Here is a 14522-nt window from a genome sequence, read left to right as displayed (position 1 = left end):
TCGATCCGAGTATTTATCGAGTCTTGATTGAGTCGATCTCAAGTAGCTCACGATTTGTCTCGTCTCATTTACAGCACTAGGGGGATGATGATACTATGACGGTTGACGTTTTTTCTCAACGCCGATGAATGTTCCCGCCTCGTGCTTCCTCGGAAAGTATGAACGACTTCTCGTTCATGTTAAACCATTGATAACAGTCATCTGCAACCAAATACTGATTGACATAAATTAGCTCCGTACGGGGAATAGTTCCACGTCGATCCTCTCAAATCACTACCCACTCGTTGTGCTTCATCAGCCAGTTAGACATCTTTTTTGCATCGTCTATTGATGTTATGCATATTGTCGAGATTTCTAGATGCTTCAGGAATAGATTGTATGAAACCAAATTGGCAAAGCACGCGATCCGTATGATGCCAGTCGACAATAGCATAACTTATCAGAGGGATCACCGTCATCCATACATCTAATGGGCCACTCAAGTGAAGTGGGATGCAATGCTTCATTTCTTCAGTACAATAAGGAGCCATTGAAACTAAAACAAATATATATAATTCTTATCAATAATATTTAATTATAATACGATATTTAATGTAAATAATAAAATTTAAATACATACATATCAGCCTTTTGATCAATGAGTAGTCGAATTTCTTCCAATTCATCTGGTATATCACAGTGATTTTTCCTTATACATGACCACCTATTTAGTGCAAAAAACAAAAATTCACTATATACTTAAAAATTATTTATATACGAACTCAGTATGAATTAAGTCAACAATAATGGAAAGGCTAACAGGTTTTTCAAGACCGAAAAAAAGGGGCATGTGATACCGCGTTCATAACTGCAGAAGAATGAGACATCTACGATAACATTTTTTTGATAACGTTGCCTGACACATTTCTCTGTACAGAGATACCAAAATCTTTGAGCCTCACTGAATGAGTCGACAACTCAAAATCCGCGAGTGACGCAACCACATACGTTGAACTTGGTTTCGAGATTTATCAGGCATCAAGATCCCTCCTATGAGTTATAATATGCAAGCCTGAGCAATATTTAGCCTGTTCCTTGGAACAGTCTTCGCTCAACCGTAAAAATTTGTAGTCAACCATGATAAATATTCGATCATCGTTGAATTAGGCGGATACCTTCAGATACTCATGTACAATGAATTCCAATCACCATCCGCCACACCAAAAATAACATACCCATCGACCAGAAGCCCCAAATGTATGTAAACATCCTCCAGCGTAATAGTGCACTCCCCACATGGAAGATAAAATGTGTGTCTCTGATCTCCATCTCTTAATCAGGTAGAAATAAGGTTGGGTTCACAGTTACAATGCCCTTTATATTCGCTATGTCATCGAATCCACCACGACTAATACGACCATACACAACTCGATATCTATAACTTACGTATGAATAAATAGATCTAATACGATCATTCACCTAATTAAATAAATAGTATACAATAATATAACTAATACTAAAAAATAACTAAATAAAATATTCATAATAAATAAATATAGAATTTAAATTATTATCGTATCGACAAAATAACTCAAGATATGATCTCATATAAACGCAGCAACTCATGCCATTATAAATGCAAAAAAAAAAAATTAGTACAATAAATATAATAAATAATAAACTATTAAATGATTATTAATATAAAAAAAACTTTAAAAATGATAATTATACATTCTTAAACTTGATAGAATGATAAAAAAAGAAATATAATATTTCGTTTGTAGTGTGAGTGTTAAAATAGAGGGGGTATTTATAGGGTAGGGGAGGCGTACGAACGGTTGGAGGTATTATGGCGGACGGTGGATTTAAATAAAGGCGTGAATCATGATATGTGCTTTTAGCCAGCTCGAAGAAACCCCGCGAAGGCGCGTTTCATGATCTGCGCCTTCCAACTGGGTGCTAGCTTGGACAGAACCCTGCGAATAAGTGCCTAATGATTTGTGTCTTTCCATTACGGCGCCAACTCGAACAGAACCATGTGAAGGTACGCTTCATGATATGCACTTTATCAAAAAGATGCAAAATTAATAATATTTATAGAAATAATGCCTAACAAGTAATTTCAATGTTATAGTGATTTTAAAAACCGCCCAATATCTTTTCATTACACTCTCCTCAATCATTGGTTAGAGTTATCCAATTAAAATAATTATTAAATACATAAAATCTGGTTGAAAAATGTGCACGTCTTTTCCTGCTGCTGCTGCGCAATTCCCTGACATCCCCTCTCCTCCTTGTTGGACTGTGCATTCAAATTAATCGAGGTTTTATTCTCAATTGGTCCTTCCATTATATCTATCTTTTTTGGTCACATTTAATCACAAGACCAATAAAAAATGTCACAATCATGTTTTTACGGCATGTCAGTAAAATTGATAGATTTTTTTTTGTATAACAAAATTGATAGATTTATTAGTTAAGCATTAAATATGACAAAAACATATTACTAAATTAGAATTATATATATATGCTAATTATAATTTATAATATGTATTCTCGGAAATCTTCGGAGATGGGGACGGATTTCTTCGCCGTAGAGAGTGAGAGATGGAGATGGGACTGAGTTGTGATTTTAGGTTTTAGGTTATGAGTTGCGATTACGGGATTTTGTCTTAATATTCTTTTTGTAATTTGAAAATAAATACGCGTAGCGATTATAATGGCGCTTTAAAATCGCGTTGCGATTTACGGATACGCGTTGCGATTTTATGTATTATCGTTGCGATTTACGGATACGCGTTGCGATACGGATACGCATTGCGATTTACCCATACGCGTTGCGATTTACGGATACACGTTACGATTTACGGATACGCGTTGCGATTTATGTGTTCGCGTTGCGATTTTCATATTCGCGTTGCGATTATGGAAAATCGCAATGCGAATTTGTACTATCGCATCGCGATTTTCAAGAATCGCGTTGCGATTTTGGAAACTGATTTGCGATTCTGGAAACTGATTTGCGATTCTGGGGATCGCGTTGCGATTTTTATTTCGCGTTGCGATTTTGTTGGTCATTTTGGCAAATCCAAAAAAAGTTGGTTAAAATCGTATAAAAATGTTAATGACATTTAAAAGTATCCTAACTTTTTTTGGTCACTGAGGCGATTTTCTCTTTAAATTATATTTCGATCAAATAATATCATTAAATCTATTTAAATTTTGAATTAAAAAAATTATCTATAGAAGGATCAATGATATTTTTTGTGATAGTCTAGATGTACAAAGTATTCGTATTTATTCAGAATCTTTTTCAACTATTGTCAAATGTACATACTATATAGATATAGTTGTATGAACTTAAAACCTTTAGAGAGAACAATACTCCTTTTAATCACTGAGATAACTCAATAAATTTAAAAAATAAAACTACTTTTTATCACTGACAATTTCTTTAGTAATATGAAATCAATGACGATTTTAAATAAATTTAACTTGAACAATCACAAATCAAAATGATATATAAGATAAATTAATTTAAGGCTTAAGGGTCACAGATGTCCTTGTACTAGACCAAATTTATCAATTTCACCCATATCGTATTTTCGTATAAATTTTCCCCTCGAAGTTGTTTAATTTCATCAATGCCTACCTTTGGACCGTCTTGACTAACATAACATTTAATTTCTGTTGATGTGGACGCTAACTATTTTCACCTCAAATAATTCTGTCGTAATTGGCTTGGTGAACATATCAACGATATTCTCATCAGTATGTACCTTCTGAAACAAAATCTCTTCAGATGCAACCAACTCTCTGATCTTGTGAAACCTTACATCAGTATGCTTAGTTCTTGCACGATATACTTGATTCTTAGCCAAGTGAATAGTACTTTGATTGTCACAAAGCAGCTGAACTCCACCTTGCTGAATACCCAACTCCTTCACTAAACCGGTAAACCATAAAGCTTCTTTTGCAGCTTCAGCTACTGTCATGTATTCAACTTCTGTCATGTATTCAACTTCAGGTGTAGATAATGCCACAACAGATTGATCAGTAGACTTCCAACAAATAAGTCCTCCACCAAGAGTAAAGACATACCCTGTCGTAGATCTTCTATTTTCCAAGTCGCCCGCATAGTCTGAATCCACATATCCTACAACTAAAGGATTATCCCGCTGACTACCAAAAACAATTCCATGTCCCACAGTACCCTTTAAGTACCTAAAGATCCACTTGATTGCTTCCCAATGTTGATTACCAGGTTTAGACATATACTTACGAACTTGACTAACAACATGAGGTAAATTAGGACGAGTACATACCATTGCATACATCAAGCAGGCAACAACATTAGAATACGAAACCTTTGCCATATCTTCAGCTTCCTTATCTGTCTTAGGGCACTGTTCTGATGAGAGCTTAAAGTGATTCGCCAATGGAGTCCTCACTGGTTTTGCGCTGCTCATCGCAAACTTTTCTAGCTTATTCTCAACATAACCCCGTTGACATAGCCACAGTTTTCTTGAGTCTCTGTCCATGCAAATTTCCATTCCAAGAATTTTCTTTGCAACACCTAAATCTTTCATATCAAATTGCTGACTCAATAAAGTTTTCAAACCGATAACATCATCAGTTCTTGCAGCAATTAACATATCATCAACATACATAATAGAAAAATAAAAGAACCATCATCAAGGCTCTTAACACAGACACAACAATCATACTCACATCGCTTGTAGCCAATCTTGATCATATAGGAGTCAAACCGTTTGTATCATTGTCTCGGAGACTGTTTCAACCCGTACAAAGATTTCTTCAATCTGTAAACTAAATGCTCATTTAGGTTGAGTGAAACCTTCAGGCTGCTGCATGTAGATCTCCTCATCTAAATCACCATGCAAAAAGCAGTTTTAACATCCATCTGCTCTAAATACAAATCCCAACTAACCACCAATACAAGTACTGCTCGGATTGAAGTGTTCCTGACCACATGAGAAAATTTCATCATAATCAACTCCTTTCTGCTGTGAAAACCTTTTACTACCAAACGAGCCTTGAACTTTCCCCCCTCTTTTTCTGTTACTGCTGGTTTCTTCTTATACACCCATTTGCAACCAATAGGCTTCTTACTCTCAGGAAGATGAACTAACTCTCATGTGCGATTGTGATTCAAAGACTCTATCTCTTCAATCATGACAACCATCCACTTGTCATTTTCCTGACTATGAAAAGTATCTGGATCATCACTGCTAACAGTAAGTGCAAAAGAGACCAAGTCCTCAAAACCCAATCTGTTCGGAGGCTTTATATTCGTTCGTCTCACCTTGTCTCTGGCGAGACTATAATACTGCAAATCATCCGTAGCAGAACCACCAGAAGTCGGTTAAGAAGTTTTTGTTTTCACAACTGAAAACTACTCAAAATCCACCACTGTCGTGTCTTTCTTCTGCTGCAACATGGACTATTCATCAAAAACAACATCTCTACTAATCACAATTTTCTTCTCAACTGGATCCAGAACTTGAATCCTTTGACACCTTTCTTGTAACCCAGAAAAATGCATTATTTTAATTTTGCATCAAGTTTGGATCTTCATCAGTAGGTACATGCACATAAGCAAGACAACCAAAAATCCTTAAGTGATCAAAATTAACATCATGACCAGTCCATACATCTTTTGTAATTTTCCCAGCCAATGATGCCCTTGGCGATCTATTGATAAGATAACACAACATGTTAACAGCCTCAGCCCAGAAGTGTTTGGGAAACCCCACATTCAACCGTAAACATCTGGATGTTTCATTCAACGATTGTTCATCCGTTCTGCAACACCATTCTATTGTGGTGTCTTGCACACTGTAAAATGCCTCTTAATCCCATGCTCTTACATAAGTTTAGAAACTGTGAATATGTGTACTCCGTACCATTGTCAGACCGCAAACACTTGATTTTTCATCCTGTTTGGTTTTCTACCTCAACTTTCCATAGCTTGAACTTTAAAAAACGTCAGACTTCTGTTTCAAAAAATATACCCAAACTTTCCGTGAAAAATCGTCAAAAAGTGACATAACACCTAGATCCACCCAAAGACGATGTCGTGGAAGGCCCCCATACATCAGAATGCACATAATCAAGAATCCCTTCAGTTGTGTACTTCTCAGTCTTGAAACGAACTTTAGTCTGTTTACCGAGAACACAATACTTGTAAAAATCGAGCTTACAACTTTTAACACCATGCAACAAATTTCTTTTATGTAATTCAGCCATACCACGTTCACTAAGATGAGCTAGATGCAGATGCCACAATTTGATAGTATCATCACAGGACTCAACAGAATGAACTCTACCTACACGGTACTCCTTAACAATCTGTAAATATTCCCTGTAGTCATATTTCCTTTCATCACAGTCAAAACTCCTTTAACAATCCGAATGGTTTCCCTATCATCGTCAGCTTTAGGGATAAAACCATTCTTTGCAAAGTGCCCAAAGAAATCAAATTCTTCTTCAAATCTGGGATATGCTGAACACCACACAACGTCCGAACAAAACCATCATACATCTTAATTCTGACATCACCAATACCAACAATATTACAACATCGATCATCACCCAAATAAACAGAACCAGAATTAACTGACTTGTATGTCGAAAACCATTCCTTATTTGGCGTGATGTGATAAGAACATCCAAAATCAAGAATCTAGGCATCCGTCAGTTGAGTCATTGAAATAGAGAGAATATCACCCTCACTGCAATCAGAATTGTCATTCTCGACCACATTCACAGACTTGGATGAGTCATCACGTTTCTCATCAGTCTACTTTTTCAACTTCGGACAGTCTCGCTTCATATGTCTTGTCCCCTTGTACTTGTAACAGTGAATTGTCTTCTTATCCCTAGATTTGGATATGAAATTCTGCTTCCTAGACCCTGTCTTCTTTAGCTTCCGTCCACAGTCTTGATTACCTTTGACATATAAGCTATCAGCTTGAGAGCTTTCCCCTTCATTATGCTTCCACTGATTATGAGCCACCAAGTCTGCAGTAATCTCCTCAACTTTGATATTCTCTTTCCCATATGTAAGAATAGTCACCATGTGTTCGTAAGAGGGAGGTAACGAACACAATAAAATCATCGCTTTGTCTTCATCCTCAATTTTCACATCAAGCTGAGCCAAATCAGAAACGATTTGATTGAAGACATTCACGTGTTGCGCCAAATCAGAATCATCCTGCATCTTCAGCCCATATAGCCGCTGCTTTAGATACAGTTTAGTCGTTAAAGATTTGGACATAAACTGACTTTTCAACTTCTTCTAAATTTCATCTGGAGAAAATAGATGCATGATGTGATACGTGACCTTGTTCGCCAAACATAATCGTATGGTTCCTGCCGCTTGTTGTTGTAATTCTTCCCAATCTTCCTCCTCCATCGGCGTCAGCTTTGTAGGTCGCAAAGCCTTCAAGATCCCTTGTTGCGCCAACAGATCCTCCACCCTTGTTTGCTATAATCCGAAGTTACCCTGACCATCGAATTTTGTAACTTTGAATTTGGCTCCTGATATCTGATACCAATTGTTGAATAATCGGGTAAAGAAAACAGGAAGAACACAAGAATTTTAACGAGGTTCAACAATGTGCTTACGTCCTCGGTGCCCTAGGCGGCGCTATAATTTTTATTCAATTCAATTCAATGTCTCATAGGTTTAGGTTACATCTCCTTTTATAATAAATAGGTACATATTTACAAAAATAACCATGTACCGTACTGCCGTGTCTGCGCCCTGCACCCTCAACCCACATAATCGTATCCCCCACTATGAGACTTAACTGGTATATTTATGAGCCATACCTAACATATTATTTGTAAAGAATCATCTGTTGAATAATTTTCGCTAAAAGGATCAGATTTAATAAGGGGGAATTGTCAAGGTTTTGGTGGAATATGACAGTGTAGTCGATTGTGAGAACTTATCTTATTGACCATAGTCCTTTGTATGGTAGAATTTTAGTGAAGGGTATTTCCTGCAAACAAAATCGAGCAATTATCGACTCTAAGTTTCCAAAACTTACTGGTAGAAGAATTGTTTTGTCACCTCTACTGAGGTTGAAAACCAATACTTTTGTTAATTGGAATTGGAAGGATGAAATCAACACGGCCGAAATAGGTCAAAAACCTGAGTTGCGGCCACCAGAAAATAAAGCTGATAAGTCATCCTTGCATAATCTCCGGCTTCGTCAAGAAATGATGAGTTGTGGTTGGTTAGTTGCTATATTTTACTAGGAAGGAGTTATAATTAAAGATAACCCTTAGCTCGATAAGGAAGTCTGGTTGATCTTGCTGAAAAAGAAGGTTGATCCCCTATCCCAACCTTTATTCTGAGAAGTGAGAAGACTAGATGGGATGAAGAACGAGAAAGCCATTTCTGAAATTCTTTATTGGTATAGAGATACCGTATTAGTGAAAAGAATGGCTGCAGTGAAAGAATAAATTTACCAATCATTAAATGACGGGGTGTATAGAACGTGTAATTGTTTACTTAATTTTTTTTTGTTATTGTCACGTCATTAGGTTGACACGTCAACAAAATTATCTGAGGTGGAAACAGTTGGTGTCCACATCAGCAGAAACTAACGGTTCTTCTAGTTAAGACGATCAAAGGTAGACATTGATGAAATTCAACAACTTCAAGAGTAAAATTGATACGAAAATACGATATATACGAAATTAATAAATTTGATCTACTACAGATGCATCTGTGACTCTTAAATCTTAATTTAAATGTTTATAAGAAAAAATTGAAAATTATAAAACTAATAAATTATTTTTACAGTTAATAATTAATATTATTACAGAATATTTTATCTTTTTGAAATCTTACATATTATTAGATAAAAAATTAATAATTACTATGTTAAAATTGAACAGTCGCCTGTAGAAATAATTATATTGAGAGTTGGATCAAACACTAATAAAATTTGGGGTGAAGCAAAGGAAATGGCGGCATCGAGAAGTAGGTAACTAGGCTTAGCTGTCGCTCAAGGAAATTTTGGTGTTGTTTTTTATTGGGGAAAATTGCCATAAATGTGAAATGGCCAAGGGGTTATTGATAGGTTCCAAAGTCGTTGTCTGGCGTTCTAATTCTCTCTCTGTCTCTCTCGTTTTTCACAGACAAATGAGTGGCGTAAAATTTGGGGGATTTTGATCTTTGGGATTTCGCCGTTTGGGGATTTTGGGGGTAGGTGTTTCTCTCTCTTCTCTCTCTCATTGTCGCCTTTGAATTATTTTCCTCAACTAAACTGTTTGCTTACTAATCTTTTTACTGTTCACTCTTTTAATTCCTTTATTTATCACTGGTGTTTAAGCATGATTGTGATTTATAGAAACATTCCAGATTTTGATTCTTCGTATGGAGGTTGGGTTGTCTTTTGGGAGTGGATTCTAAGCAAAGGCTTGTTTTCATTTTAATTTTCATAGTACAATAAAAAATAACCCTCATTTATTGTTCATCCAACATCTCGACGACGACAACAACAAAAAGTAATGGATTAAACCACCAACTGAATTTAATTGAATTGTGTTGTGTTGGGGTTGAAGATGGATAGGAGGAGTTGGCTATGGAGAAGAAAGTCTTCAGAGAAGAGTCCAGGTGAAACTGATAGCACTTCAGCAGGTTCCATTTCATCTCATTCTGAACGATTCTCGGATGAGCAGGTATATAATATTTTTTCTTCCTTTATCATTGTCAATCCGTATGAAAATATGAAACCCTGCAACTTCGTACTCTTCAATTGTGCTGTAAGTATATCCAATGTCGTTTTAACCAAAATTAACTCAATTTGATTGTTTAGCCCTTCTGGATGGTCCTCTAGGCTGCTTATTTTAAAGAAATTATCATTCTCGAACTCTGGTGAGATCGATTGTAGTTGGGAACTTTTTATAAGTTTTTTATAGTTAAATTAATACTCCTGCAGTATCTATGTTTCCTTTCTTAGTAAAAGAAAATTGCCATTCTATCCGCAAGACAGAAGAGCCCTCGATCTCCTTTGACAAACAGAAATGGATGATAGATCACTCTGTTAGATCCTTGCAAGGTTTGGGAGGCTGTTATTGGAATTTTTCCAAGAAATAGATTATTATTAAGTAACTTTGTTTATTGCACAAGCATGATTGGCCAGAGTCTAGTTCCTTCTGAACTTAATGAAGGAAATGAATGATGATGGTTGAGGGTCATCTGTCACCGGTTTCATCTTATTTCTATCATATTTTTCAAATATCTTGGAGGTTATAGTTTGCATGTATAATACTTTTTCCCGTGACCTACATAAGCTTTACAAAAGGTCACTTGATTGTGGTATCATCTGCTTGTCTTTGTAATTTTCTTTTCACATTTGTATGCTTGTATGTAATGCTTTTTAGTTTCAGCTGGTTTGGTTGGAGGCAATCTGACATTTCTTTGTTGTCAAAGGCTAATGCCACCATTGGTTCTCAATCAGTGGAAGTCACATCAAAAGCCATAGCTGTCGATGAAGAAAATAATAATGTAAGATCTCTAACAGAGAAATTATCTGCTGCTCTTATGAACATCAGTGCCAAAGAAGACTTGGTAAAGCAACATGCTAAAGTTGCAGAAGAAGCTGTTTCAGGTATCTTTTCTGTAAAAATTATAGCTTTTTGTTTGTAGAATACTTGGTAGTAGTATTTAAAGACACAATCATTTGAATTCAAATATTGGTTGCTAATTTGTTATTGTCTTTTGTTTGTTTTTATTTGATTTTTAAATTTATTTACTTCATCTTTCTTGTTGATAATGTAATTCGGTTGGGGTTCTTCTATATAAACCCTTCAACCATGTTCAATAAAAATACTTTTTTTCTTGAAAGTATCTGGGTTTTCTTTGTTTACATATCTATATCTATATATCTATATACATGTTAGGAAAATCTGCTGCAATTGAGAAGTTAATTCTTTTTTCTTTATCGTGCAAATTTGAATTTAGGTTGGGAGAAAGCTGAAAAAGATGTGTTAGCTTTGAAGCAACAGCTTGATGCTGCCATGAAGAAAAATGTGACACTTGAAGATCGAGTTGGTCATCTTGATGGGGCACTCAAGGAATGCGTCAGACAACTTAGGCAAGCAAGGGAAGAGCAAGAGCGGAAGATCCATGAGGCTGTTGCCAAGAAATGTCACGAATTGGAATCTTCTAAGTCTGAGCTTGAGAGTCAGCTTCTGGACCTCAAGGCTCAACTTGAATCCGCAAAAACAGATGCTTCTGCCTCAGTTGATCCTGATCTTCATCTGAAGCTCGACGCATTTGAGAAAGAAAATTCAGCCCTTAAACTTCAGCTTCATTCTCGAGCTGAGGAGCTAGAACTTAGGATTATTGAGAGGGACCTGAGCACCAAAACTGCTGAAACTGCAAGCAAACAACATTTGGAGAGCATAAAGAAGTTGGCTAAGCTTGAAACTGAGTGCCGCAGGCTTAAAGCCATTGCCCGTAAAGCATCCCCTGCTAATGATCATAAATCTTACACTGCCTCTTCGATTTGTGTCGAATCTTTTACAGATAGCCAATCAGACAGTGGTGAGAGGCTAGTTGCTGTTGAAACAGATATGCAAAAGATGAATGGGTTAGAGATGAATGAAAGTGGGAGAAGCCGCTCAGATGCATGGGTATCTGCACTCATTACAGAACTAGACCAATTTAGGAAGGAGAAGGCTGTTGGAAGAAATATCATGGTCCCTTCAGTAGAAATCAATCTTATGGATGATTTTCTTGAAATGGAAAGGCTCGCAGCTTTGCCTGATACAGAAAGTGGGAGTGGTTTTAATGAGTCTGGTCCTTTATCTGATCAAACCAGTACAGTTGTAAACACATTAAAGGCTGAACTGGAAACCTTAACACGCGGGATTGCTCAACTAGAGGAGAAGCTAGTGCTGTCCGAAGAAGAAAAGTCGGAATTGCAGATGGCTTTCACCGAATCTCAAAAACAGCTTCAAACATTGCAGAATCAACTAAGCGAAGCTGAGACAAAGTTCAAAGATGTGCAAACTCAATTAGCTCTTGATGACAACTCAAAGAAGTCCGTAGAGGAGGAAGTAAAAGTTGCAAACGTGAATAGAGAAGTGGCGGTATCAAGACTTAGAGATTCTGAAATTGAAATAAAGACTTTAATTTCCAAAGTTACTTCATTAGAGGAAGTGATCAGAAAGGAACAAACATTTTCAGCTGAACTAGAGGAGAAGCTAGCGCTGACCGAAGAAGAAAAATCGGAATTGCAGATGGCTTTCACTGAATCTCAAAAACAGCTTCAAACATTGGAGAATCAACTAAGCGAAGCCGAGACAAGGTTCAAAGATGTGCAAACTCAATTAGCTCTTGCTGACAACTCAAAAAAAGCCTTAGAGGAGGAAGTAAAAATTGCAAACATGAATAGACAAGAGGCAGAATCAAGACTTACAGAGGCAGAAACTGAAATAAATATTTTAATTTCCAAAGTTACTTCGTTAGAAGATTTGTTCAAAAAGGAACAAGCATTGTCTGCTGAAAACATGAGTAAGTGCAAAGAATTGGAGAATGAACTTTCTAAAATGAAATGTGAAGCCAAACTCCAACACGAGTCCGAGTTCCAACATGCGGCAAGATATAATGAAGAGTTGAAGGTGCAGCAGGTTAGTATTTAGTATGTTTATTATATTTGTAGACATTATTTAGAATGCATCAAAAGAGTGCATTCACATCAGTCTATTTAATAAGTCGGCATGTATTTATCACATTACTTCGTGTAGATTCAAGTTGGTTTAGACCTAGGAATGGACCTAGGTTGGGGCGGTCGCCCCTAAAAATATAAAATTACCATATATTTTAGATTTTATCTGTGTATTTTCTATTGAAAAGTTGTTTTCGCCCCCCTAAAATTTTATAAGTTCAAGTTCGCCCCCAGGATCCGTCCCCTCAAAGGATCCTTCAAATATATGGAAAAAACATTTTCTGTGTAAAAAATATATGAAAAACTTAGAAGAATAAGCATACCCCTGTTTGACATTTATCTCTATTCAACCTTCACACCGAAGTCTGAATAACATAGTTACACACCACCTTAGTTTAGAAAGCTTTGGATGACTCCTAGCATAATTCCACATGTGCAGTGATAATCTATTCCTCCTACACATGTAATTGTCCTTTTAGTTCCTCCCAGAACCATGGTCTTGCTCATTGTGTAAATTGCTATTGGAGTACGGAGAGTACCAACAAAATATGTAAGATATAGATGCTTAAGAAAAATGAAGAGTCGAGCTAACATGGTTGCTAAGTAAACTGACATAGGATGTGACAGAGTTAATGAGGATTCCATTTTATTTCTACAAAAATTGTTCAAAGAGTAATTTCTTCCACGTATGATAAAATTGTCAATTGGCACAAGCATTTATCAACTGTTGGTGGTAATGTTATAAACATGGTACTATGCAGGACAAGGAGCTAGCTATTGCCGCCCGTAAATTCGCGGAGTGCCAGAAGACGATTGCGTCTCTCGGCCAGCAGTTAAAATCTCTTGCGACACTGGAAGATTTTATGGTCGACTCTGACAAGTCACCGCAGCTTGAGGATGGAGGATTGAAGTATCCCGAAAACAATGAGGCTCAACTGAAACCAGGTTCTACCGGTACAGTTCTGTCGAAAAGAGGATCTTCAGGGTATTCTAAAGTAGGTGAGTATGCTAAATATTCAGAGAATAGCAATGCTAAGGAATCAACATTGCCAACTAAACCAGTCATTACTCGAACCAGTTTCGGAAACATTTTCCCACGAAGCAGGAGTGGGAAACCGTCTTGAGTATCCGTCCTCAATCGAATGTCTCTAGACCCAAATCGTTGGCTTAATAGTTGTTTATCAATAGGCATATATGAAAACCACATGATTATTGAATGCTCAGGATGAAAATAAACTAGTGAGAGAAAATATAGTACACATACATATATAGCATTTCATTTTTACCAATTTTCACTTGACTTGCAATTCTGCTTTTCATATTTGACGGAGCTTTTTGGTCAGGTTACTGGAATATAAAATAAAATCATTCCAGGTGAAAGACAAATTAATATTATTTTATTGCATCCTCTTGCAATGATTATAGTGGTAAAACAAAATACCTTAGGTAGCTTGTATCTGGGTTTGGAGAAAACTACCCTGCTTGAATTTAAATGGATAGGTTACGTCATTCAAAGCTCTAACTTGATTCGAGGTGGGCCAATTTTATATGTTGTAGTTTTTGTTTTATATATTATGTAATTTATTTCGTATAAAGATTTAAATTTATAAATGTGGATAAATTTGATTAAGTATATAATGTGAATTTAATTGATATTATATACTAACTTAATTTGAATTTGGTGTAAATGACGAAATGAATTTAAAATTAAAATAAAATAATTTAAATTTATTTTATAAAAAATAAAATAATTTAAAGGGTAAATTATATAAATAGTAAGTCATTTGAGTAAATCTCTCTCTTTTTCGATTGATTGTCAAAAGAAAT

The 14522-nt window shown here is 36.1% G+C and overlaps 1 protein-coding gene across 2 annotated transcripts; it reads left to right on the top strand.

Annotated features, from left to right (window-relative positions):
- Positions 1-9313: 9313 nt before the first annotated feature.
- Positions 9314-13984, top strand: LOC120185842 (filament-like plant protein 3). Of its 2 annotated transcripts, XM_039189948.1 has the most exons (5): positions 9324-9699; positions 10454-10631; positions 10985-12657; positions 13457-13640; positions 13671-13984. In XM_039189948.1, exons 1-5 carry the CDS (start codon positions 9583-9585, stop codon positions 13817-13819), a joined length of 2301 nt encoding a protein of 766 aa, XP_039045879.1. In that variant the 5' UTR covers positions 9324-9582; the 3' UTR covers positions 13820-13984. The 2 variants fall into 2 exon arrangements, with proteins under 2 accessions (XP_039045878.1, XP_039045879.1); XM_039189947.1 differs by having other exon boundaries at positions 9314-9699; positions 13457-13984.
- The last annotated feature ends 538 nt before the right edge of the window (positions 13985-14522 follow it).

The sequence above is a fragment of the Hibiscus syriacus genome, unplaced genomic scaffold (genome assembly GCF_006381635.1).
Source record: "Hibiscus syriacus cultivar Baekdansim isolate YM2019G1 unplaced genomic scaffold, ASM638163v2 tig00113124_pilon, whole genome shotgun sequence".
NCBI classification, from domain to species: Eukaryota; Viridiplantae; Streptophyta; class Magnoliopsida; order Malvales; family Malvaceae; genus Hibiscus; species Hibiscus syriacus.
This window is presented reverse-complemented; position numbering and strand designations above follow the sequence as displayed.